At 45.3% G+C, this 24,316-nt stretch overlaps 2 protein-coding genes across 3 annotated transcripts in view; one reads left to right on the top strand and one right to left on the bottom strand.

The window, feature by feature from the left end:
- Window positions 1-2,189, bottom strand: part of C3H9orf85 (chromosome 3 C9orf85 homolog) — a 33,059-nt gene extending 30,870 nt beyond the window's left edge. The window contains exon 1 of one of the 2 annotated variants that reach the window (XM_069961853.1): window positions 1,464-2,189. In XM_069961853.1, the coding sequence (XP_069817954.1) occupies window positions 1,464-1,565 (102 nt within the window). In that variant the 5' untranslated portion in view covers window positions 1,566-2,189. The remainder of the gene's footprint in view (window positions 1-1,463) is intronic. The other variant, XM_069961852.1, reaches the window with a different exon arrangement.
- On the top strand, window positions 1,858-24,033 carry ABHD17B (abhydrolase domain containing 17B, depalmitoylase). Its single transcript, XM_069961851.1, has 4 exons — window positions 1,858-2,309; window positions 13,467-13,941; window positions 22,597-22,776; window positions 23,779-24,033. Exons 2-4 carry the CDS (start codon window positions 13,475-13,477, stop codon window positions 23,996-23,998), a joined length of 867 nt encoding a protein of 288 aa, XP_069817952.1. The 5' UTR covers window positions 1,858-2,309; window positions 13,467-13,474; the 3' UTR covers window positions 23,999-24,033.
- Window positions 24,034-24,316: the final 283 nt, after the last annotated feature.

Raw genomic sequence — 24,316 nt, forward strand, 5'->3', positions numbered from 1 at the left:
GCCTGTCCCCAGACGACCCTGGCCATACAGGTACGTCCTGGGTTATGAAGCGCGCTCCGAAGCAGAGCGCGCTTCATAGCAGGTGGGTGCAACTGCAATCAGAAGCTGGCCCCTCACCGTTAATGGCAGGCTGCAGCAATCGCGCTGCAGCCCATCATTAATCCCTTAAGTTTAGGTGACAGGAGCAGCTCCTGTCACTTACCGATTGGGACCCCCACACCTGATCGCTTTCACGGCCCACCAGAGGTCTCTTACCTTCCTCTGTGCGGTCCGATCCCCGCTCTGCTCATTGAGTCTGCCACAGGCAGACTCAATGAGCAGAGCGCCTATTACACTGATCAATGCTATGCCTATGGCATAGCACTGATCAGTGTATGCAATCTAATAACTGTATGTAATTGCATGTAAAAGTAAAAATGTTTTTAAAAATACCCCAAAGCCCCTCCCCCAATAAGAGTTAAAATCACCCCCTATCCCATTATATAAATAAAACATATAAAAATAAACATATTATATACCATAGCGTGCGTAACTGTCCGATCTATTAAAATATAACAATTGTCATCCCGTACGGCGAGCCAAGTAAACGAAATGAAGGAAAAAAGCACTAGGATTGCCGATTTTTTTAATCTTAATAAAATTAATAAAAAGTGATCTAAACGTCAGATCTACACAAATATGGTATTATTAAAAAGAAGAGATCATGGCGCAAAAAATGACACCACATACAGCCCCGTAGGTGAAAAACTAAAACTGTTATAAGGGTATATTCACACGGGCGTCTCGCATAAGAAATCCACAGCTAATCCGCAATACATATATTAATAAGAAGAAGAATATCATGTGTATTGCGGATTAGCTGCGGATTTCTTATGCGAGACGCCCGTGTGAATTTACCCTAAGAGTCACAATAGGCCCATTTTATTAATAATTGCAAAAAAAAAAAAAAGGATATACAACATAAGAGAATCTGTGTAAACCTGCATATGGTTGTGTTCGGACTGACCTATAGAGTAATGGTATCATGTCACTTTTACCATATGGTGCATTACGTAGACACAGGAACCCCCCAAACGTTACCATATTGCATTCTTTTTTACGATTTCACCTATTTATATCTTCATAAATAATAATTTTGGGATTCCATCATACATGTTATGGTAGAATGCCCATTGATGCCCATTTTTATGCCAACCTTGGGGCCCTTTTGGCCATATTTATCACCGGTCCCCTCAGGGCCCCTCACTTATGGTCGGGTATGAATATTATACATTTTCTGTAAGAATAATAGCTAAAACAGGAAAAAGAAAAATCCTCTAATTAAAAAACTGACCAAATAAGAAACCAACTTGAGCCTCGTTTCGTTTTTCCTTCCCAAGCACAGTGACTAATGTAACTATATATGCCCCAGCCCCCTCTGGGTCCCCAGCTCAGCAGCACAGCCGGCGCCTCCCCGGCCTCACCTTGGTCTTGGCACTGCTGTCGTGCTTGTCGTTCTTATATACGATCACATTCCGGTGTTTCTGAGGCCTGGAACGTTGCACGTTTCCCCTCTGAGAACTCATGCCGGAAGAATTGACCCAGCAGGGATCCCGTACACACGGTTCCCATGATAGACTCAGCTACTGGCCAGTCAGCTCACCGTGAGCTCTTTGCTATTGGACAAAATCGCTGCCCGTCAACGTTACGTCAGAGCCCACTACTCGATAGACAATCCAAGTTTAGCGAAGCAGCACGGTCAAGACAATCCGTGATTGGCTGGCAAAACACGACGCTCGTCATCTCATTGGTTGAGCCTTCATCATCCCGCCTTAGAATTCATACTCTTACGTAGTCTATTTTCTCACGTTCCTATTGGCTGGAGCAGGCGCTAGTGCCCCGCCCACTAATAATAGCAGAGGCAGCAGTAGCGCCTGGGGACTCCTCCCCGCACTCCCCCCGGGTTACTCGGCGGTGAGTCTTGGTGTTGAGCGCTGAGTCCCGTGTGCTTCACTGCGGCAGTTCCTGAGCGGGACAACAGCGGGGGTCACTCCTGTCCGCACTCTGGGAGGTGGAGACGTCATATTGCGGCTGTCTTCCTCACGGACGTCACGGCACAGCTCCTGCCTTATTGACCTGTGGTGCCGGCTTAAGTGTCGCATGACAGCTACGAAGCGCCGGCTTTCCGAGGTATGACGCATAGCGACGGACAAGAAGGGAGACAGCAGTGACGTCATTGAGTGTGAGCGGAGTGACGTCACGTAGAGCCCCCCTGCAGCCTTCTCCAGGCCCGAGAGCCTCTCAGCAGCCGCTGTCACCGCACTCAGCAGGTCAGTACTGTGGGGATTATTGCGGGTGCTGACACCTAGTGGTGGTCCTGGACGTGTCCCCCCCTTATTGATGATGGTAGGCGCCGGAGCCTGATGCTGTGTACGGGAGGGAGCCCGGCATGTGGAGGAGAAAGGGGGGGGGGATCCCTGAGGTATGAGCTCTGAAGAGATGGAGCAGGTCACGTGACCGTGTGCTGCCCTTTACGGCCCACTATTGTCGTGTGAAACTTATCTGTAAACTTTGTACTTTATAAGGATAGCTATGTATGGCGACTACCAGCCCAGAGACAGTGTCCCCTCCAGATTCCATCTCCTTCCACTGCTGGGAATAGTACTCCTATAGTATATAGGCTGTATAATGGAGTGAGGGTTAACCCCTTCCTCTGCATCCTAGTAGCCCTGGCCTATGCATGCTGGTGGCTGGCACTGTAGCCTGTACCTATGAGTGGAGCAGACACAATGGAGAGCATTGTGACCCCCAGCAGCTGTAATGCAGACAGGCCAGTTCCCCCTCTGCAGGCTATACTACACTGTGGGTTTGTTTCGCTCTGTGATCAGCCTGTGCCCTGACACCAGTCTCCCTGGTTTGCTTCTTTGTATTCTCCCCTCCCCCCATGATTCCCTGCACTTCTAATCCTGGGAATGGTGGGTCGGGAGAAGTCTCACCAGAGCTGGCTTTGTCATGTAAAGTATCATTGGGGCGGCCAGGATTGCATTCCGGCTTAGATACTACGTGGATTCTGCCGGATCTGTGAATGCCAAGTGGTAAGGAATTTCACAGGGCATACAGAAAGTGGGCCACCCCCATGTGACCAGTGGCACCTTGCCAGTGACGCTGCTGTGCGTTTGTCTGTGAGGTTGCTTCAGGTCACGCCAACTTCTCCTCTATGCCCCATATTATATATCCCTGGCAATCTTCAGTGTCACAGTACTATTGGTCTTCCCCATTTCCGCATAGGGCTAGGTGCCACTAGTAGAAACTATGTATGGATTAGCTCTGATTATAATCTCTTGTTTTCTTCCCAGCATCTCCCCCACAAGCCCCCTCCCCCATGGTGCTGCTGTGTCTGGTGTTAGTATCCATGGATTGGGATGAGGGGGCGGATATGGTGTAGGTGGAAGGCACAGGCTGTTCCACCCTCTCCTGTCTGGAGCCCATCTTGTAGGACATGCACTACAATTACAGGACCGGGTCTGGAATTCCTGAGGTCACATGACTGTACACAGCTGAACATGTGAAGCGCTTTACAAGCCTTGTGTTATAGTCCTCATTATGGCCTATACCTTTTCATTAATGATATATTACTAGTTTATTGTCACTTACAGCATACATGACCTGTAATACATTGGAAAATTAGGGCATGCATTCTAACAATGTTACGAACATAGGGGAAAAAAACAAATATAAGGAAAAGGTAACATGCCGTTTATAATATAGTTACTGTACTGTTCTTCTCCCCCATCAATCCAATCACTTTCTGGTTTTCTCTTTAAACCGTGGCCATGCTGTTGCCATGCACCTGTGCACACACTTCCCAGTCTGTATTTCAGTACAGACCAGGGTATCGCAGTTGAGTTGAGCATGTTGGACTCTTAATGGGCCATAGTAGTTCATCCAAAAAATATTCTGGTGGCAGAAAGTGCCAGAGATTTGTAATTCACTTTCATTAAACATTAAAGTTTTCCAGTACTTATCACCTTTTGTATGTCCTGCAGGAAGTGATGTATTCTTTCTAGTTTGGACAGCATGAGAGTTTTTATTTTTTTATAGGGATTTCCTACTGTTCTGGACATTTCCTGTCACATACAGCGGTGTCAGACTGGAAAGAATACACCACTTCCTGCAGGACATACAGCAGCTTTTTAGTACTGGAAGACTTGAGGTTTTTTAATAGAAGAAAATTACAAATGTCTGGCATTTTCTGGCACCAGTTGACTTGAAAGAATTTTTTTGGGTGAGCAACCCATTTAACCAAGGACAACTGGTTATCAAAACAAAGTGGGCACGTGGGGGATTAGTGTGTGTGTATAGATAGAGCGATGACACAAATCTGTATGGCAAATGGACAGTTTATAACAATACAGAACAAATATGGATACAGCGCTTAACCGCAAGAAACAAATGGACCAAAGATGTAAAGACCGTGTAAGTTGTCCCGAATCGCTTGGTAAACCAGCAGCGATCTCATTGGTTGTCGCTGTTTCCTGAACCTATTTAGATATTCTGTAATTGTGTAGCCAGGGCTGCATGAATGGATAGAAGTCTTGTGGCCTTTTGCTGTCAGCATTGGGCTGCTTCTCTCCTATTAGTGTTTTCTCGCTCGTCTGCTGCTCAGTGACCCTATTACATGGGGCGATATCAACCAGTTTGGGCCAATTAATAGGGCCTGTAGCAGTGCGAAAGCTGTGATTTATTGGGAGTCTGTCAGAGCTCTTATGGCCCTATTCCACGGAACGATTATCGTTCGTTTTCGGACGATATCGACCGCTACGGACGATAATCGTTCCGTGGAATAGAGTGCAACGATCAGCCGACATCGTTCATGTCGGCTGATCGTTGCAGTCGCTTGTTTTTCAACATGTTGAAAAACAAGCGACTGATATAGCAGCGATCTGCTGCCGTCGCTCCGTTGAATAGGAGCAACGGCAGCAGGCGCTGCTGTATCCTATGGGCTGCCCGGACGATCAGCGATCCTCCGAGCAGCCCCCCCGCAGCTCCCCGCCGTCCCTCCCGCACTCACCCGCTCGCTGCAGGCGCGTTGAATAGCGGCGGCAGCGAGCGGCGAACGAGGAGCAAACGAGCGCTAATAGCACTCGTTTGCTCCTCTAAAACGACCCGTGGAATAGGGCCATTAGGCTGCATTCCCACGTTCCGTGATCCTGATGGATCACAGACGTGGAATGCATGTACTGGAGCCCCCCCGCGCCCGGACAGCATCTGTAATTAGATGCTGGGAGCGGGGGAACTGTATTCATAAGCGCCGCGCTGTACTGAATCAGCCGCGCGGTGCTGATACTACTGCGCGGCGCTTATGAATACAGTCCCCCGCTCCCAGCATCTAATTACAGATGCTGTCCGGGCGCGGGGGGGCTCCAGTACATGCATTCCACGTCCGTGATCAGTCAGGATCACGGAACGTGGGAATGCAGCCTTAGGTAGGGGTTGAACAATAGGAATAAGCATACCTCTTCTGAAGTGACATAAGGCGTCTGTAAGGTGATGGCACCTCTGTGTAATGTAACTGAGCCACCAGTGGCCACTGTGTAGGACCAGTCTCTCCTCAACCATCTTGGCGTTGGGTCTACTTTTTTGCCTTGATGGTTACATTTGGGATCTGCCATCACTCTTGCTAGCAGTAACACTGCAGAAGGGCTGTCCAGTTGATGGAGGCATGGGGTTGGGAGAACAATTGCAAGCATCCTGGTGGTGTTCTCCTATGTGCAGTTATGTCTGAAAACCTGACATTGCTTAAGACTGATGTGATGTAAGTGATCTTGAGTAATGGGACAATCTCTAGCGGTATTTCCCCTCGGGATAAACAGGTGCAGTTTCTGATATGTACAGCGGAGACTCTATTCACCTGAGTCATGTGTAAGCTGGAAAGCCTCGTCTGGTAACTTGAATTCAAGAAATGGTTTCTTTCTCTTCTGGTCTCTGTGGAGTAAGTTACAGCTAAAGCCGTAAGGAAACGTGGCTTTTAGAACCTTGTCCCTGTTGGACCCTTATGGTGTACCCTGATGGTGCATGGCATTGGCTTCACTATTTACAACCTTGTTCCATGACTTTTATTTCTTCCTTATTGCTATAGATTACACAAGAGATTGGAAATCGCTTCTCATTCTTTGCTGAGGAGTCCAGTGGGCGGTCTCAATGATTGACTGCTTTCCCAGTATGGACATGTATATAGAGGAATGTCAATTACTGGACCCCTAAGGCCAGTGTGCGATGAGGGTTAAATGAAAAAATGACAGGTTGGGTTTAGTCTGCTGCCACAATACTATATATTCTACTCCGTGTCTCCTCTATAACAGGATGATGGCAGACCTACTGCTTCTTCAGGATGACCCGTTCCATTTGAATGGCTGCATGCTCACCTGACAGATAATCCTTCAGACCCCTCTGGTTACTTTGCAAGGTGGAAATGTAAACTCACTGCCATACCACACTTAAACCAGATTCATATGTAGTACCTTGGACACTATTTGTGGCCCAAGCTAGGAGTGGAACCAATGGTTACCAACTATAAAGGCAATAGTTGCACCTTACAGTTTCGGTTTCACTCCTGGTTTTAGCCCCAAAAAAGAAAATACTCTTCTTACAGTGCCTTTAACTTCTCATTCCGCTGCTAATGCAGCTGCATGGGATCTGAGAGCAAGTCCCAGCAACAGAGATTAAGGTGGAGGCGCATCACAGGGGGGAGGAGATATCTGTGCATGGGAGGCACAGGGCCCCCTCCAGTGCATCACAGAGGGGATATCGGTGCATGGGAGGCACAGGACCCCCTCCAGTGCATCACAGAGGGGATATCGGTGCATGGGAGGCACAGCACCCCCTCCAGTGCATCACAGAGGGGAGGAGATATCGGTGCATGGGAGGCACGGGGCCCCCGGCCCCCTCCAGTGCATCGCAAAGAGGAGATATCTGTGCATGGGAGGGGATATCTGTGCATGGGAGGCACAGCACCCCCTCAGTGCATCAGAGTGGAGGAGATATCATTGCACGGGGAGGCACAGGACCCCCTCCAGTGCATCACAGAGGGGAGGAGATATCGGTGCGTGGAAAGGCACAGGACCACCTCCAGTGCATCACAGAGGGGAGGAGATATCGGTGCATGGAAAGGCACAGGACCACCTCCAGTGCATCACAGAGGGGAGGAGATATTGGTGCATGGAAAGGCACAGGACCCCCTCCAGTGCATCACAGAGGGGAGGAGATATCGGTGCATGGAAAGGCACAGGACCCCCTCCAGTGCATCACAGAGGGGAGGAGATATCGGTGCATGGAAAGGCACAGGACCCCCTCCAGTGCATCAGAGGGGAGGAGATATCGGTGCATGGAAAGGCACAGGACCCCCTCCAGTGCATCACAGAGGGGAGGAGATATCGGTGCATGGAAATGCACAGGACCCCCTCCAGTGCATCAGAGGGGAGGAGATATCGGTGCATGGAAATGCACAGGACCCCCTCCAGTGCATCAGAGGGGAGGAGATATCGGTGCATGGAAAGGCACAGGACCCCCTCCAGTGCACCTGGAAAGGTTGTCACATTTGGGCTAGAAAAATGCTTTACAGGCAAGCCCTATGGTTGCAATAGACTGGAGGGGTCACACTGACTTTTGTGGTAAAGCTTTCCAGGCATGCTCTGACCTGAGCCAAGGGCTTTTGCATAGATTTACCAAAACCATCTAATGCTTAGACAGTGTAAGAATGCACCAGACTTCTCACTGTATGATAAATCTGTATTCTTAGGGGTCATTCACACGTTCCATGCATGCTCTGCAATTATGGATGACATCCTATAGAACGGACATTGGAGCGTCTGGTATTGTTCATTATGATGCTGGGTGCTCCAAAATAGTTTAAATCTTTGCACTGCTGTATAGACACTCATTACAGTAGCCCGAAAGATTTAAACAGTTTAATGCCAGGAACTTCTAAATCTATTCCACAGAACGTATGAATGTCAGAATTGCAGCGGATCTTGCAATGTGAGTTCTGGGGGTAGGTTGGAAAGATATGGAAGGCCTTAAAGGAGGAAATTAAAGCACATTTCAATGTTATAAACTTTACCCCACACTGGCTCCAGTCCATGGAAAGTAATGCAGTGTGGGAAATGTTAAAAAAAAAAACAAACAAACGGTGTATTTAACTATGTCTGTACCTTTCCTGTATACCTACACAAGAGCATGCTACGCATGCATGACCGGTTATGTGAGCCGCCAAAATGTTTGTAGCAATTAAGGACAACCAATAATCGTGCAGAAAGAAGCAAATTGAGCCCAGTTAGTATATAAGAATTTTAATAACTTCATAATAAAGTATAGGTTTACTCAAAGTTAGAGTTACCGTTGGCATACCAGTTTAAAGGGGAAGTTGAGCAATGTAGCTGTTGATGAGAAATCACTCGGACGGGGCTAGCATCTCTGTGGTTGGCTTTCTTCACTTGCTGAATCCCATTGTAAATGGGGATGATTGTATATCCATTTGTATTAAGTGCTTGACCCTGGCATCTTCTGTGAGGGATTTGGCTAATCTGTTGTGGAGTGTCCCTGAGCTCGGCTGACATGTAATTGGATCACAGCTTTGCTTTTGTTTCATTTGCTTCTGGAAATTAATTCTGGATCATATGGGAGTTTGCTGGGATCTCGAAGGGAGAGCAGCACTACATAAGTCTGTAATAGTAACACTGCAGAACAAATCCAGGATCTGCGTACAGGGAGGTGTCCATGCTGTCCTTGTTACTGAGGTCTCATCCCCATCAGGCACTGAAAGTCCGCGGAAGTGTTAGACCCTCTCTAAGCTTTTTTGAGAAGTATAGTACAATGCAGACTTGGCAGTGATTGAGCTGCTGCTTGGTAATGTACAGTGTGTGCTACAGGCACAGCTAACATTGGCCTATTTAGCATCAGATGAGGGATGGCCTATATATCTGTACTCTACATTTTCATTGTTCAGTGCACACCTACATGCCAGACAAAGGTTTATTAGTTGTTTATAGCCTGGAAATCTTTGATCCTGGCTTTCAATTGAAGGCCTTTTGAAGTTTAACCATAGTCTTGTACACACATGTAAGGGTATGAAGTAAAAACTGCAGAGCCAGTACCTTGGCATACACTTAGCACTCAGCCTTAGTCTCCTCAGTGTATATTAGGTTGCTGATACTGCTGCGTTGCACTTAGACTGTATTGGTGCCATACCTGAGAATTGTGGATCTATATTTTAAATATTGCTTTTTCTTTTAATGCTGCTGTGGAGGGGCGGATCATGGAGTTCCCGTGCCCTGGGCTCTGTACCACCTCACTGCGTGACTTGTGTCCTTTTGAGTCATCACAAACCTGCAAGGCTCAGTGACATCAGTGGAATCCTGGGTGCTGCTGACAGCTCATAGGGTCACGGGTAAGGCACAGTGAGGCATATTGGGCTTAGGGCAGGGAAATCCTAGGCCCTGCCTCCACAACACTGTTCTGGCTACATTAAAAAAAAAAAAAAAAAAAAACACAAGCTTTTTTTTTTTTTTTTTATATAGGTAACAAATCCACTATTCAGGTATGGCAAGTCATTACCTGAAAATGATTCTTTACCCCAGAAAGAGTTCCCTTTCCTTCAGTCTGTCCACTGCTTGTTGTCAGGGCAGGTATGTCTCTAGCAACAGCTTGGTTAGAACAAAGTGGGGATGTAGTTTACCATATGCATCCATATGCCTCAATAACAGCAGTGAGAGCTCTAAAATAACCTTACCACCTCCCTGTACATATAAGATTACAGGTACGATAGAATGGCTGGTGTCCATGTCTGCCAGCCTGCGGGATAGTCACATGGTCTAATGTAGTGGCCGTAATTGAATTAGACGTTGTCACAATGGCAGTCATTTCACCTTGTTTGTATATAATAACCAGCCACTGTTTACTGAAAACATGACGCACCTACAATGTGTTTTCATACAAGTCTTGTGATTTGATGGCTGATCCAAGACACAAAAGCTTTTTGTTTTGTCACTCTTCATAGTGTGACACACCAGTAACTTCCACTATGGAACTGGCTCTGGAAAAGAGTTCATACGGATTTACTACAAACCTCAGAAGTAACTTCATAGTTGGAGGTAGAGTTCATTTCCACCTGGATGGGCCCCCCATATTCCAGCAGAGCAGGGGGATCAGGGGCCACCAGAGCTGCCCAGCACTGCTTATCCAGGATGTAGCTTGGGATCTGTCAGCTTTAGTGTGTGCCTGGCTGGTCTTCATTCCCCTCGTGTCTACCATAAGGGAAGTGTCCGGGGTGAGCTTGGCAAGCACTCTCCTGTTTTTCCATCCTCCTGCTGACTTGATTAGATTTCAGATCTGGAGCTTTTACCAAGGTTTCCCCAGTGTGCGGACAAGAATGCCATCTGTGAGACGTGCTTCTTATACTAATATTATATATTTTTCTATTTTTACATCCATATACTGTGATATTCAGTCAGTGAGATGTATAAAATACAACTAATAAAAATGGAATCCTTGGTGGCCATGGTAACCGGTCGTCTGCTGAGTCAGGCCCACCCCTCACATTAACCATAAGTGAGAACAAAGCTGGATTCATAGATCTCTACCTTGTTAATTCCCCATTGATCACAGGCAGCGTGGTTCTGCTTTTCTGAATAGAGTACTCTGATATATCTGAAGCCGAGAAAGAAACAAAGTCACTGTTACTACTTTTCTAAAATGATCAGAAAGTAACTCTGAAAACCTGAAGTCTTACTGTTAAAACAGCCTGTTGCTGGCGCTCAACATAAACACATAGGGAGAGATTTATCAAACATGGTGTAAAGCAGCGCTTCTCAAACTTTTTCTACTGGAGCCTCACCCAACAGACCAAGGCAATGCCTGGGCCTCACCAGACTCACCAAGAGGGAGCCTGGGCCTCACTATCTGTGGTAAAAGTCCATTTAAAAGCTGAAAATAATACTAGGGCTACCTTTTACCTATCTCCCAAGCTCTATATAGTAATAAATTAAGTACAAAATAAATTAATAATGTTGCTAAAAATCAAGATTTCTGCAAACAGCAAAAGGACTGTGTAGATTATAGTTACTTTGTGAAAACTGGCTCCCCAGCTGGGCCTCACCAACAACTAGGGGGCGCCTCACTTTGAGAGTTTGAGAAGCACTGGTGTAAAGTGAAACTGGCCCCTAGCAACCAATCAGATTCCACCTTTCATTCCTCAGACTCTTTGGAAAATGAAAGGTGGAATCTGATTGGTTGCTAGGGGCAACTGAGTCAGTTTCACTCTACACCATGTTTAATAAATCTCCCCCATAAACCATAACCCGAGCTGACAGCTAGGACCCCTCCCCCACCCTTACCTTCTCAAAAAAAAGAGCACTCAAGGGCAGTATCCCAAAAAACATAGAACGTTGGCCGCTCAGCTTGTACAAAGTATTCATTCACCTAGAAAGCAGAAAGAATAATCCCTTCAGCAGCACAGCATAATATTTACGTGCAAAAGAGTACAAAAATAAATCAAATAATATAAGTAAATGGAATTGTACATTGCCTAATGTGGATAAAAGAAATGGCCCTTTCATCACATTGATGTATGTCTCCACCATTATTAGGAGGTACCAGAGTCAGTTTATGCTGCATAAATATCCTTGCCAACCAAAATTGCCATAGCCCAGACAACACTCAAGCAAAGCTACTTAACAAGTAGATCACAATAGTAAATCTGGGCCATTGTCTGCTAGTAGATTGTCAGAGGACTTATTTACTGCATCTACACGTCAGGTGTAGACGTTAGTCTACATGATGGCCAAGAGTTTTCCCTTTTTTTGGAAAGTTGCTATAGTAACAGACAACAAGCTCTGTAGTCATCTGTGGCTGTATCTACTTCACTGATCTCCTGTAATGTACTGGTACAACCAACTTTTACAGTACCATGCACTGCCCCATTTCCTTTAGAGATTATAGATTAGGTTGTTTTCCTGAGGCAATATATAATCTGAACACAATTTCCTCATATTTCAGTTTAGTCACTAGATTGGTATAAAAAGCATCCTTCCCTTTCATTTCAATGACTCAACTAATGGCTACTTTGTATATGAGTACCTGCTGAGCATTTACCATGCGTATGGCATGTGTGAGTAGGAGCTTCTATGTATGGAATTCTTTTACAAGACCCATATCAATATTCTCCATTTGGTTATGTGTCTGATGTATCAATGGTGTTGGGCCAGATTTATATATTGATGAAGCCAGCTTATCTGAACATAAGCTTTAAGGTGAACAGAGCTTTAAAACAGCATTTGACTATTTTATTGATATTTTCCACCTTTTTACTAGATCTGGATGGTGGACGTGCATGGTTATGTTTTCCCTAGGAATTAACTTGAAGATCTATAACTTTAAAGGGGTTCTCACGGAGGCCTTATACTAACCTTATCAGTGTCACCCCATTGAGAATCACATCAATCAGTTGTGATCACTGGAAAACCTTGTAGTAGTTGTTCTTCCCTGCATTGCTACTATAGGGGACATTCTATTGAAGCCGGTGTGTCTGCCCCTGTGCTATCCTAACATAGATGAAAGGTTTCCTTTAACCTAGTATTCTAAAATGTTATAGGACAGTAGGATTTTTAAACAAAATCCCTTTTAAATAAAGTGTTTGGTATAGCTTTGGTTTCTTTTTTAATATAGAAACATGGAATAAATTTACATGGTCCAAATCCTTTGCCCTCATTCTATGGTACATGTACACCAGGACGTGCCAACTGTGTTTAAGGGTCCGATTACACGGAGCGATTTTTAATGATTAGCGACTAACTATAAACGATCACAAATAAGATTGTTTATTGTTAACCTAAAACCGTTCACCATATTACACAGAACGATAGTCATTTGATACAATCGTTACTATGATGGTTATTGCGAGCATTACTACGATCGTTTACTCCATCTGATGCAAGCAACTTACAATGTGCAATTACATTGAACGATTAGTTAACAAATACGGAACTTTAGCGAATGAATGTGGAATTACACCAAACGATTTGCGTTTAAATTCGAACGATATAACTATTTTTCGCACAGTAATCGTCCCGTGTAATAGGGCCCTTAGGCTTCATTTACACTTCCAAAGGGCTGTAAATAAAGCTCTCCCCATGTGCATCCGTAGTCCTCTGCAACGCACAGACCCGTTCATTGGGTTTCGGTCTGTACTAGGATCTGTCAGTATGTTTTACAGCATGGATCACGCCTCTGTAACACGTATGGATTTCTGAATGGAGCCATTCAAGTTAATTGTTTCAAATTCTGTCTGCAGTTGCGGATGTGTGCGTGAGACCTAAGGGTACTGGTCTGTCAGAGTGCATCAATTTTATCTGTTTGATGTTTTATTTCAAAGTTGAGTGCTTTGCTTAGGAACGTTGAAACACTAAATCCCTTGCCGTTTATTTTCTTTGCAGAGAACAAGATGAATAATCTGTCGTTTAGTGAGCTGTGCTGCCTTTTCTGCTGCCCTCCATGTCCAGGGAAGATTGCCTCCAAGCTTGCCTTCTTACCCCCTGATCCAACATACACCCTTATATGTGACGAGAGTGGAAGTCGCTGGACTCTTCATCTATCGGAGCGAGCAGACTGGCAATATTCTGCAAGGGAAAAGGATGCCATAGAGTGCTTCATGACTAGAACCAGTCGGGGGAACCGTATTGCCTGCATGTTTGTACGTTGCTCACCCAATGCCAAGTACACGCTGCTGTTTTCTCATGGAAATGCTGTAGATCTTGGTCAGATGAGCAGCTTTTACATAGGACTGGGCTCTCGGATCAATTGTAACATATTTTCTTATGATTATTCTGGATATGGGTCAAGCTCCGGGAAACCAACAGAGAAAAATCTGTATGCTGACATCGATGCTGCTTGGATTGCTCTTAGAACGAGGTGGGTACAGATGCCACTGCTTATGATACGCTTGCATTACCAGTCTATATAACTTCCAATCGGCCATTGTGACTTGGCAACGGTGGCTTTTTTTCATTTGATATTGTTTGTAACATTGAATGTGCTAAGAAATCATTGTCAGAAAATCCTAAAATGTTAGGCTGGTGTCACCCAGGTGCTTTGTATATCATTCAGATCCTTATGATACCTGTAAAATATGTATAGAGGATTAATATTAATCAATTAAATTAAAGAGTACCTGTAACCCCCCCCCCCCCCCCGTGCCGGGGCAGAGCCCAGCTGACCCCCGGTGTAGACCATTATACTTGCCCGCCGTCGGAATCCCAGCGCGCGCTAATCAGAGATGAGTCCGACGCTCATAGAGAACGAATGGAGACGTCATTCTCTATGAGCGTCGGACTCCTCTCTGAGCGCGCGCTGGGCTACCGACTGTGATATCTCTGCAACGGGAGCGGGATTTCGTGCACAGGGTAAGTATAAGGGTCTCCACCCAGGGGTCGACCGGATGGTGACAGGTTCCCTTTAATAATAACTCCCAAACCTGCACATGACCTATGATGTTTACCTGAGTCTCAATGAGTAAAATTAAAATTCCGTATCACAGAAGGCTATGCATTTGGGCATTTTTATCAAAGAAATGCTGGTGTTTTTCCCCTATAGACTTGTATAGGGGAGAAAAAAAATACAATGTCTGTATTAGGGCTGTGGAGTCGGAACTAGTTTTGGCTAGAGTTGGAAAAAATGTACCGGTTCCGACTTAAAGGGAACCTGTCACCCCCCGTGCCGGGGTAACAGGCTCCCGACCCCCCCGTTAGAGCCCCCTATACTCACCTAATCCCGCCGGGTCCAGCTTCTGGAGGTGGTCGGGTGATGAAGATCTCAGCCGCTGCAGCCCGGCGCGCGCGCTGAGAGATGAGTCCAACACCCATAGAGAATGACAGGAGAGTCCAGCGCTCCGTCATTCTCTATGAGCGGTGGACTCATCTCTCAGCGTGCTCGCCGGGCTGCAGCGGCTGAGATCTTCATCACCCGACCACCTCCAGAAGCGGGACCCGGCGGGATTAGGTGAGTATAGGGGGCTCTAACGGGGGGTCGGGAGCCTGTCACCCCGGCACGGGGGTGACAGGTTCCCTTTAAAAAAAAAAAAAATCTTAGAACAATTAAAAATTTAGTTTTGATGTGAATTTATCAATATATATTATGAGTAACATTCTAATAGAACACTGGCCCTATTAGATAAGGGGGGTTGGGGAAAAGTTGTCGGTCACTATTTGGAAGTTTATATCTGAGCTGGAAGAGTTTATTATGAGGGGGAAGATCTGTGCTGGTCTCTTGCTGGATGCTGGATGACTGTATATAAGCAGCAGAGTAATATGGAGACATCCTGTGTAATATAGAGGAGGAGAAAGACATAAGTAGTGTAGCAGTAACCTCTGTCCTCAATGTGGTGCTTTTCTTCAGTGTTCTATGGCTGCAGCAGGCTGTGTGTGTGCGCTATGGCTGCAGGAGGCTGTGTGTGTGTGTGTGCGTGCGCGCTATGGCATGCCCCCACGCCCACAGTGACCCCTCTATATCACTGTGTGACCCCTCTATATCACTGGTATCTGGCATTGTTAGCAGTGTTTCTGTGTGTATGGTGAATATGTAGTTAGAAACATAGAAGATTGTCAGCAGGAAAAGACCACCTGCTCCATCTAGTCTAGTTGTGAGTAGTTCAGGACATGGAGGCTGGAGACTGGCTGCATCCACTGCACACAGGAGAATCTGCTTTATCTTTCCTCAATCCCGCAGAAGTCGCCCCAGGATCATGTAGGACATTAGGGAGAAGCTGCTGAGCCAGTGTGATAAATAACTTCCCTGGTATATGACCGTCCATTTACGAAGGAGCAGGAGTCTTGAGTCAGTCCTGATAAAATTCAGGAGCTGCGGCTTACCGACTCCACAGCCCTGGTCTGTATGCATATTGGCAATTCTTTAATAGAATTCCTGGAATCACATTATAAAGACATAACTTGGTTATCCAATGTGAGAAGCCAACTGTAGTGTTCGTATGGTGCACCTCATGCCCATAGTATACAGAGGAGTATGGTCAGTGCACCTTAGTCCTCTCTTGCTTTGTTCAGTAATTGCAGCTACTGGTTTAAAACCAGTCCAGATGCCACAGTAAGGTCTCGTGTCAGTAATGTCATTATCTGGCATTACTCATATTAGGTGGTTATTAACGTGACTTCTTGCTCCACGAGCCAGATTTGCCCTCACTTCCGGGCTCTGCTTGATGTGTCAGGTAATGCATGTCTTGGCTTAGCTGTCTGAAATTAAAGGGACACTGAGCAGATGAGGCATTTCCGTTGTAGTGGCAATCCAACCAAATGAGTTGTCCTAGAAGTGTAGTGATCAGCAGTCATCATACAATTCCAATTACTAGGAATGGCTTCATAATGCCAGTGCCCATTGTTCTCTGCATTAAAGATGTCCTTCTATTGTCCCTACATCCTCATGGCTTTTAAAAAAAAAGGTGGGGCTGCAGTACACGTGCAACCTTGAGCTTTGTGCGCACAGTGTTTTGTGGGCTGTATCTTATCTGGGCTCAAAATTTACAGCTACTTCCTTGCAAGAATTGCACCACCCCTGTCCCCAGGTTGTGTGTGGTGTTGCAATGGTTCTGTTTCTAGACGAAATTAACCATGTTTTTAAGATGTATGAAAACTAGTTGTTTCACTATCCAACCCAATAGAAGTTTGGTTAAAAGAAAAAGCTGGGATGGATTTTGGGAAGTAGAATGCTGGTGTAGATTTCGGAGACTGCCACACAGCAGCCTCAGATTTACGGAGCGGCGTGTACCTTTATAGTAAACTAGACATAGAGCTTAGGATTTACCTACAGATATGCCTGTCTTGATAAATCATACAGGAATGGGAGGGGGAGTGAGGAGGCATTACGGCCCTCAGAACGTTAAGGACAAGCCTGAAAGAATTTTTAAAGACAATGCACCATCAGGCACATTTGCTTTAACACGATCCACGGATAGATCGGCGCCGATGTGGCGGCCCTTTTTTTTTTTTTTTTTTTTTTTTTTCCTTTTTACCGTCGGTTCCCGTGTACGGTGCTGTTCTATCCACGGGTACCGGACTGAGGCTTAAGCACTGGAGGCGGCCGGGCCGCCCCTCTGACGCAGCTCGACTGATTATTACGGAGCCGCATCGTAGGGGGTGGGGGGGTTCCTCTCACTGGGGCCGGTCTGTCCCGCCTCCAGTGCTTCAGCCCCGGCCCGATACCTGTGGATAGAACGGCGCTGTACACAGGAACCGGGCCGCTGTTAAAAAAATGGACCACAGCACCAGCGCTGATCGATCCGTGGGTCGTGTTAAAGCAAATGTACCTGATAGTACATTCGCTTTAAACTACTGCCATGTTCCCATAGGGCTGTGGACGCTGAGGAAGAAAGTAGCGTGCGTTTGTTTTGTTTTTTAAATGACCACCTTCCTCAGTGTACCCAGCCCTATGAGCATAGCGGGTTAGGTTCTCCTAACTGTCAGCCGTTAGGAACCTGAACTGCAGTTGACTGACTTTCATACCATGTGTGCACATACACTTGGCCACATTCCCTTTCTGCGGTTACCATATGCGGCTGAATCCCAATGGTGTTAGTTAGAATTTTTTTGGTGTAATTAATGGCCCTACAGTGAGTGTGTTGTCAAACTTAGCATTTACAGACAGCTGTCTGCTTCTATCTTCTTTTTTGTTTTTTTTAGTATGTGGGCAAACAGCTGATAAGCAGGGGTGCCAGGTGTCAGAACACTCCATTTAGATCAGGGGTGTCAAACTGAAATGCATAGTGGGCCAAAATTAAACTGGTCAAATTTGCGGGCCAACCTTGATTATTGAAGCGTGAATGCGACGGTCCTGGCATTGTCAGAGCAGTGTGTGGTGTTCCTGGCCCTTTCAATGGTGTGAGTCTCCCAGCACTGTACACTATGATAAATTGCTATGACATGGTTAAACCCCAACCTAAGTAACAGCCCCCCCCCCCCCACAAATTGCCCCATCTTGTAACTAACCCAACCAAAACTGCCCCACATTTTAACCAGCCCTCCCAATACTGCCCAAATTGTAGCCAGTCCCCAAGTGTCCCATATAGTAGCCAGCCCTCCCCAATAGTCTCATATAGTAACCAGCCCTCCCCATAGTCTCATATAGTAGCCAGCCCTTTCCTATAGTATGTTATATAATAGCCAGCCCTCCCCCATAGTCTTTTATATAGTAGCCAGCCCTCCTCCGTGGTCTCTTATATAGTAATCAGCCCTCCCCCATAGTCTTTTATATAGTAGCCAGCGCTCAGCCCTCATCATAATCCAATGCGATGTCGACGGGCCAGATGCAATTGGTTGACAGGCCAAAAATATTGGCACTGCGGGCCAGAGTTTGACATGACTGACTTAGATAGTAATGGCCTAGCCTTGGGACAGTTTTACAAATAAATGCAGTTTCTTTTCTTTTGTATCATCAAGCTGGGTGTTTATATACTATTTACTAGGAGACCAAATGCTGATCTCGATTAGCAGAACATCACACTAGTTCAATGTGTGAGATCTCACAACATGTGGTGGGGAGAGTTGTGTATGAGGCAAGCCTGGTATATTACACACTTAAATTTTTTTACACACTTAAATTTTTTTAATGATTCTCCTACTGATTAACACCTTTCCTTGTTCTACGTTGCTCCTAGCCCCATATTCAAACTTTTACAAAGATCCCAGTTTTTCATCATGGTGCTGAGACAGGAAACTACATTTCCCAGCATGCATTGCACCTCAGAGACAACTGCCAGGTATCTACCCACCACTGGTTCGATCTGCTTTTACTTTGCACAATAAACACAGTATCATCTATCTCTCTTGGAGAAACTGGTGGGCGGGGTTACAGCTTTCCTAGCAACAGACAGATCATGTGACCTCTTGTCTCAGAAGGGAGGGGGAGGACAGAGGAGCAGAGACAGTGGACCAGGAAGTAAGCATTTTCAGTAGCATTAGGGTGTGAGTCAGGATGTGCTGCAGACAAACTGTCCGATTTATGTAATAATAAATGTGTAAATTGAACAGGGTTAAATCTTTATCAACCAGAGTTCCCCTTTTAAGTGGCGGTTCACAATTGCTTTATACTACCCTTAACATCAAGTGACGTGAAGAAGCTCGCATGCATTGCTTCTAAAACTGGTCCAACAGTGATAATTGTTTGGCAATGGAAACTAGGTCAGTAGTAAAATGTGATGTCCTACTAATAGCGTTAATACTAGTGACTTGGGAGGAGGAAGTCCTCGCGTTCTCCGCTCTTTAATTAGATTGCAACTATCGTGTCACACTTTATTTCTAGTGAGTAAATGTAGGAAGAGGTGTGATTACAAAGAACAGCAGGCTTCTAAAGTTTTCAGTTATAAGAATAGTAGTATAAAAATTTTGTTTTTCCGTATAAACCCATTAACAAGGGGGCAGAGTTACTATTAAGGGGAATGTGTCAGCTGCAATTCACGTTTCAATCTGCTGGCGCTGTTACATAGCGGTTATGATAAGGAGACACACTGTACCTTTCATATATCTGTCTGTGCTCCCAGAAGGAATAAAACGCTTTTTAATAAATTGTATAAAGAGGCTTTCTCGAGCTCTTGAAGTGCAGCAAGCCATAGCACCTAATGACGGGTTCAGAAAATGCCCATCCTCCACCTATAAGGATCAACAAATCGCTGATCAGTCTATCCCAGGAACTTTGGCCTAGCCTACGCTTCCATCGACAGGATGCGTCTTGTCACTCATCACAAACTATTTTTCAACTACAACCCCTGTCAGTGACTGGATAGAATAAAGCCTGGCGCATGCCTAAAGTCAGTCATAAAACTGTCAGAAAGGTGCACAGATGGCCACAGAGAAATCTTGTGTTGGGCAACTCTCCGTTGTGTTGGGCGCCTCCACTCTCCGTTGAAAGAATTGATATGTCGGAGGCACATAACACATTACATTGAGACACTGTGGCAGGCGGGATGCAGAGCGGAGTCCGCAGCGGGGGTTCCACTCGGCATTTCTGCCTGTTTTACTCTGTGTGAATGTACCTTTACACTGCTGGCTTTATTTGCTGATTGTGTAATATAGACCTTATATCTATATTATGTGCTGAGTGGTATCTTGTGCTATTATACCACAATACTGCATAGCCAAAGCATCCTGCTTCTCAGGGCAATAAGATCCTCATGGAGAAGTGCCCAAATGTTGTTACTATGAAGGCATACCACTACATTTACTGGGCTGGGTTTGGCATATGGTCACTGCAACAATACAGCTACCCCATGCTTGTTGGGCTGTATCCGTGTTGCTATGACTGGATTCTTCTAGAATATTTTATAATTTGTGTCCTGTTCCCGTGGGCTGGTAATTCTTTCAAGGCCATCATTTTAATACAGCGGGGGCAGTGGTGTAAATCTAGGCCAAACCTCAGCTGACTGTGGAAATGGTGTCCTGAAACATGCAGATTGCAGACATTGGCACATAGTGAATTCATGTGAAAGGCCTGCAAGTCATGGCACTGAACTCTCATGCGTCACATTACAAGGAATTTGTCATTGTTGAGCAGCCTACTGAGACCCACTTGTCTTCCTCTATTAAATCGGGTAATTCATTAACTAGAAGACCTATTTCTGCAGTGCGTAAGTACTTGAAGGGTTTATACATGTGCCGTGCATTAGGATCACCAATTCTAATAGGGAACTCTTAGTGTAATATGGCTTTAAGGGAACCTGTCTGTTATAAAGCAGATTGATATATACCCTTGTAGGAAAAAATCTGGCGGTAGTATGCAAAAGAATAACCAGGGTAGTGGTTTTTATTTGAAGGAGTTCTCCAGGATTAGAACAATAAATATAGCTCCTTTCTTGCAAAAACTGCACTGCATCCACTCTCAATATCCCCTGTGTATAAAGGTCACGTTACATGGCAGAGTTTACTCTCTAAGCGAGCTCATACACTTCTCTATTATCGTGCAGCAAGGGCTGTGTGTATTGATGCCCATGCTTTGGTGTAAAAAAATCAGAGATTTACTTACCTGTCCAGGCTCTACTGGTGTCCTTTAGCCTTCTTCCTATGTTCCCCGCTCACCACATTCACCTCAGGGACTTTAGGGGCGCTATTACACCAAACAATTATGGGCCTTACTTGGCCGATTATTGGCCATTCCGACTATAATTGTTTGATGTAAATAGGTCATGTTAAAAGGCAGTGATCGGCCGACATGCATGTGGGTTGATCGTTTATTTAAAACATGTAATAGCAATAGCGACGTTTTGCTGGGCGTCAGACAGGTTCGGAAGTGACAGAGGTGGCTGCAGTGAGTGGAGAACACAGGAACAAGGCAGAAGCCTGTACAGGTAAGTATAATCTTTTATCTTTTGATGGTTTCTCCAACTGATTTCTTCATTACTAGGAGCAATAATCTGCTCCATTGACCCAAACTAAGTACAAGAGTGGCGCTGTTTCTAGTAGAAAGTTGGCATGTTTTTCTAAGGGTGCCTTTTACACTGAGGTTTTTGAAGCTAAAGCCAGGAATGGATTTAAAAGAGCAGAAATCTGTTTCTTCTTTATGACCTCTTCTCTGTTTATAGTCTGTTCCTGGCTTTGGCTCTCTATGTAAAGGTCCCTTAAGGTTAGATAACCCCTTTAAAGTGTACCTGTCACCTGGCAGTAAATTATCCATGGATACATAACATTGGGGAGCGTGAAGATGTAAGTAAATGTTTTTTTTTTTTTTTTTTTACACTTTTAAAGCAAGGGCTGCACATATCTAACTATGCCCGTTGCTTCAGTCATCCAGTCTTGTATGGGCTCTGCAAGCAAGCGCTGATATAGCGGATTGGCGCTCACTTATATTTAGAGCTGTGCTCTCTAATGCGTCCCAAAAACGTGTTTTTATATATTAGTTGGCCTGGGTGAAGGAACAGATGAGTAGGATACAACCTGACCTGGAAAATCCTAACTACAAACCATAGCACTTTCCTGGGGAAGATTTAATGCGCAGGTTACAGGGTGGTCGTGGGCAGCTGCTGTTCAGGTGCCAACAGAAGGAGAGGGCTTCTTGGGAGGCGAGGGGGTGCCTCTGCAGCTGTGCCAGCAAGGGGGAGGGGTGGATATCAACTCAATGCAGAGAAGTTTCTCTAAACTCCAGGAGAAAATGCACGTTTGTGGGGTTTTTTTGTTTGCTTTTTTTTTTGTCTGCTAATATAGCACTAAACTAATAGGATAAATGTTGGTCTCTAGTTGCCTAGTATGAAAATAAAAAGTAGTTTAACATTGTAGCTGCATTAGATTCACCTTGGTTCTGTAAAAGGGAGTCTCTCATTCATTTAATACTGCCCAAACCGCAGGCAGTATAAAATAGGGACAGGCTCCTCAATTAGAATGGTGTATGATTTCACTCAGAAGTGCTGCAATGTATCTGAAGAATCATAGTTTTCAAACCAGCCAGGTCGGGCAGCATGAAAAAGACCAAGTTTCCTTTTCAACATGCCTACTAGCAGCTTTAGCACACTTGAGTGACCAACCATAAATGTGTCAATTTCATTGACTATTTTCTTTTTCCATTTGCGTTTATTCTTAGGTATGGAATACGTCCTGAGCATGTCATTATATATGGCCAGAGCATAGGAACTGTCCCATCTGTGGATCTTGCTGCTCGATATGAAAGTGCTGCTGTGATTCTTCACTCTCCCCTGACCTCTGGGATGAGGGTAGCCTTCCCAGACACTAAGAAAACCTATTGTTTTGACGCATTCCCCAAGTAAGTAACCTTGTATTTGCTTTGCTGCCTAAACCTGTTGGTAATAGATGTTCTATCACTATCTCCCCCCCCCCCCCCCCCCCCCCCCCAACAATCTCCCTTCTGAGACTCCTCTGTAAAGAGTGTCCCTGGCTGGCTGTTTCTGCACTGTATAATGCGGGAGAGTTATTCTAAGGTCAGTTAACTTTTTACCTTAGGCTCCATTCACACTGAGTAAAACTGGCAGTCTATGGGAGGCTTGCGCGCCTCCTCTTTGCGTGGAAGAATGGACATGTCAATTCTTCTGCATGGAGAGAGGAGGAGCGTGAGACTCCTATAGACTGCAAGTATGACACGGAGGCTGGCGGAATTCTGTCAGTTTTACTCCGTGTGAATGGAGTCTTACTCCCACTAACTCTTCTAGCTTCAGAATGCAGAAACAGCCGACCAGGGACACTTTACATGAGCTGTCTGAGAAGGGGAGACAGAGCAGCAGGATCAGAACTGGGGGAAGGAAACAGAAAAGTATGTATGGAAGCAAATTCTCCAGGAATACCGCAGTGGAATACCCCTTAAACACTTATTCTCCATGCTTTTTGTCTGTGTGAGCAAACCTGATCAGAAAGAATAGTTTTGTAGGGGCAACAGACATTGGGGGGCACTACATATTCGTTGATTCGGTAAGTGGTTTTCTATGATGCGAAGATTTTTTTACGTTTTGTTTTTTTTAAATAGTTTCTTTGCTGTCCAAACACTGCTGAAATCCAGAGTAGGTGCTGTTCATCTGGGTTGCGGTACAGATCCAGCAGTGGCTTTTTAGACTTGCCACCCCGCCAAAACCTGCCTGCATGAGTTTTTAGCAGCCTGTTAGTCATAGTTAGCAAGGCAGATAGACTGACAAGTCACAGGACATGTTGGTCGATTTGTGCAGAATCTTCTCACAGTGATGAAGAACTTTGTGTGGCTTTCACTCCATGGGAATAATTTTATATTTCTAAAGAACTTTTTTTTTTTTTCTTACAGCATTGACAAAATCTCCAAAATAACGTCCCCAGTGCTGATCATCCATGGCACAGAAGATGAAGTCATTGACTTTTCACATGGACTGGCCCTGTTTGAGCGTTGTCAGAGGCCAGTGGAGCCCCTATGGGTGGAAGGAGCCGGACACAATGATGTGGAACTTTACGGACAATACCTGGAGCGGTTAAAACAGTTTGTCACACAGGAGCTGGTTAATTTGTAAACTGCTACTTTATTAAAGAGCATTTTCTTCCCCTACGGCAGTGGATGGTTTGCATCAAGTTTCACAACAATGCTTTGCAGCTCTCCCAGGCCACCAAAGGGTTTAACCAACCATGTTTCTCTTTTTTCTTTTGCTGGACTGTGAGCCATAGTTTTTGTTTTATACCTGATGGTCTGTTTGCAAATTATATTGGTTGCCTTAACAGATGTCTAGGTAATGTGATAAAGGGGATGTCCCCTCAGGGCCATTTTCTACAATGTTATAACCCCCACTTCAGATCAGGGGCTCCTATTTTAAAGACTCCTTTTTTTCCCCTTT

This window comes from Dendropsophus ebraccatus, chromosome 3 (assembly GCF_027789765.1).
Source record: "Dendropsophus ebraccatus isolate aDenEbr1 chromosome 3, aDenEbr1.pat, whole genome shotgun sequence".
Lineage (NCBI taxonomy): Eukaryota > Metazoa > Chordata > Amphibia > Anura > Hylidae > Dendropsophus > Dendropsophus ebraccatus.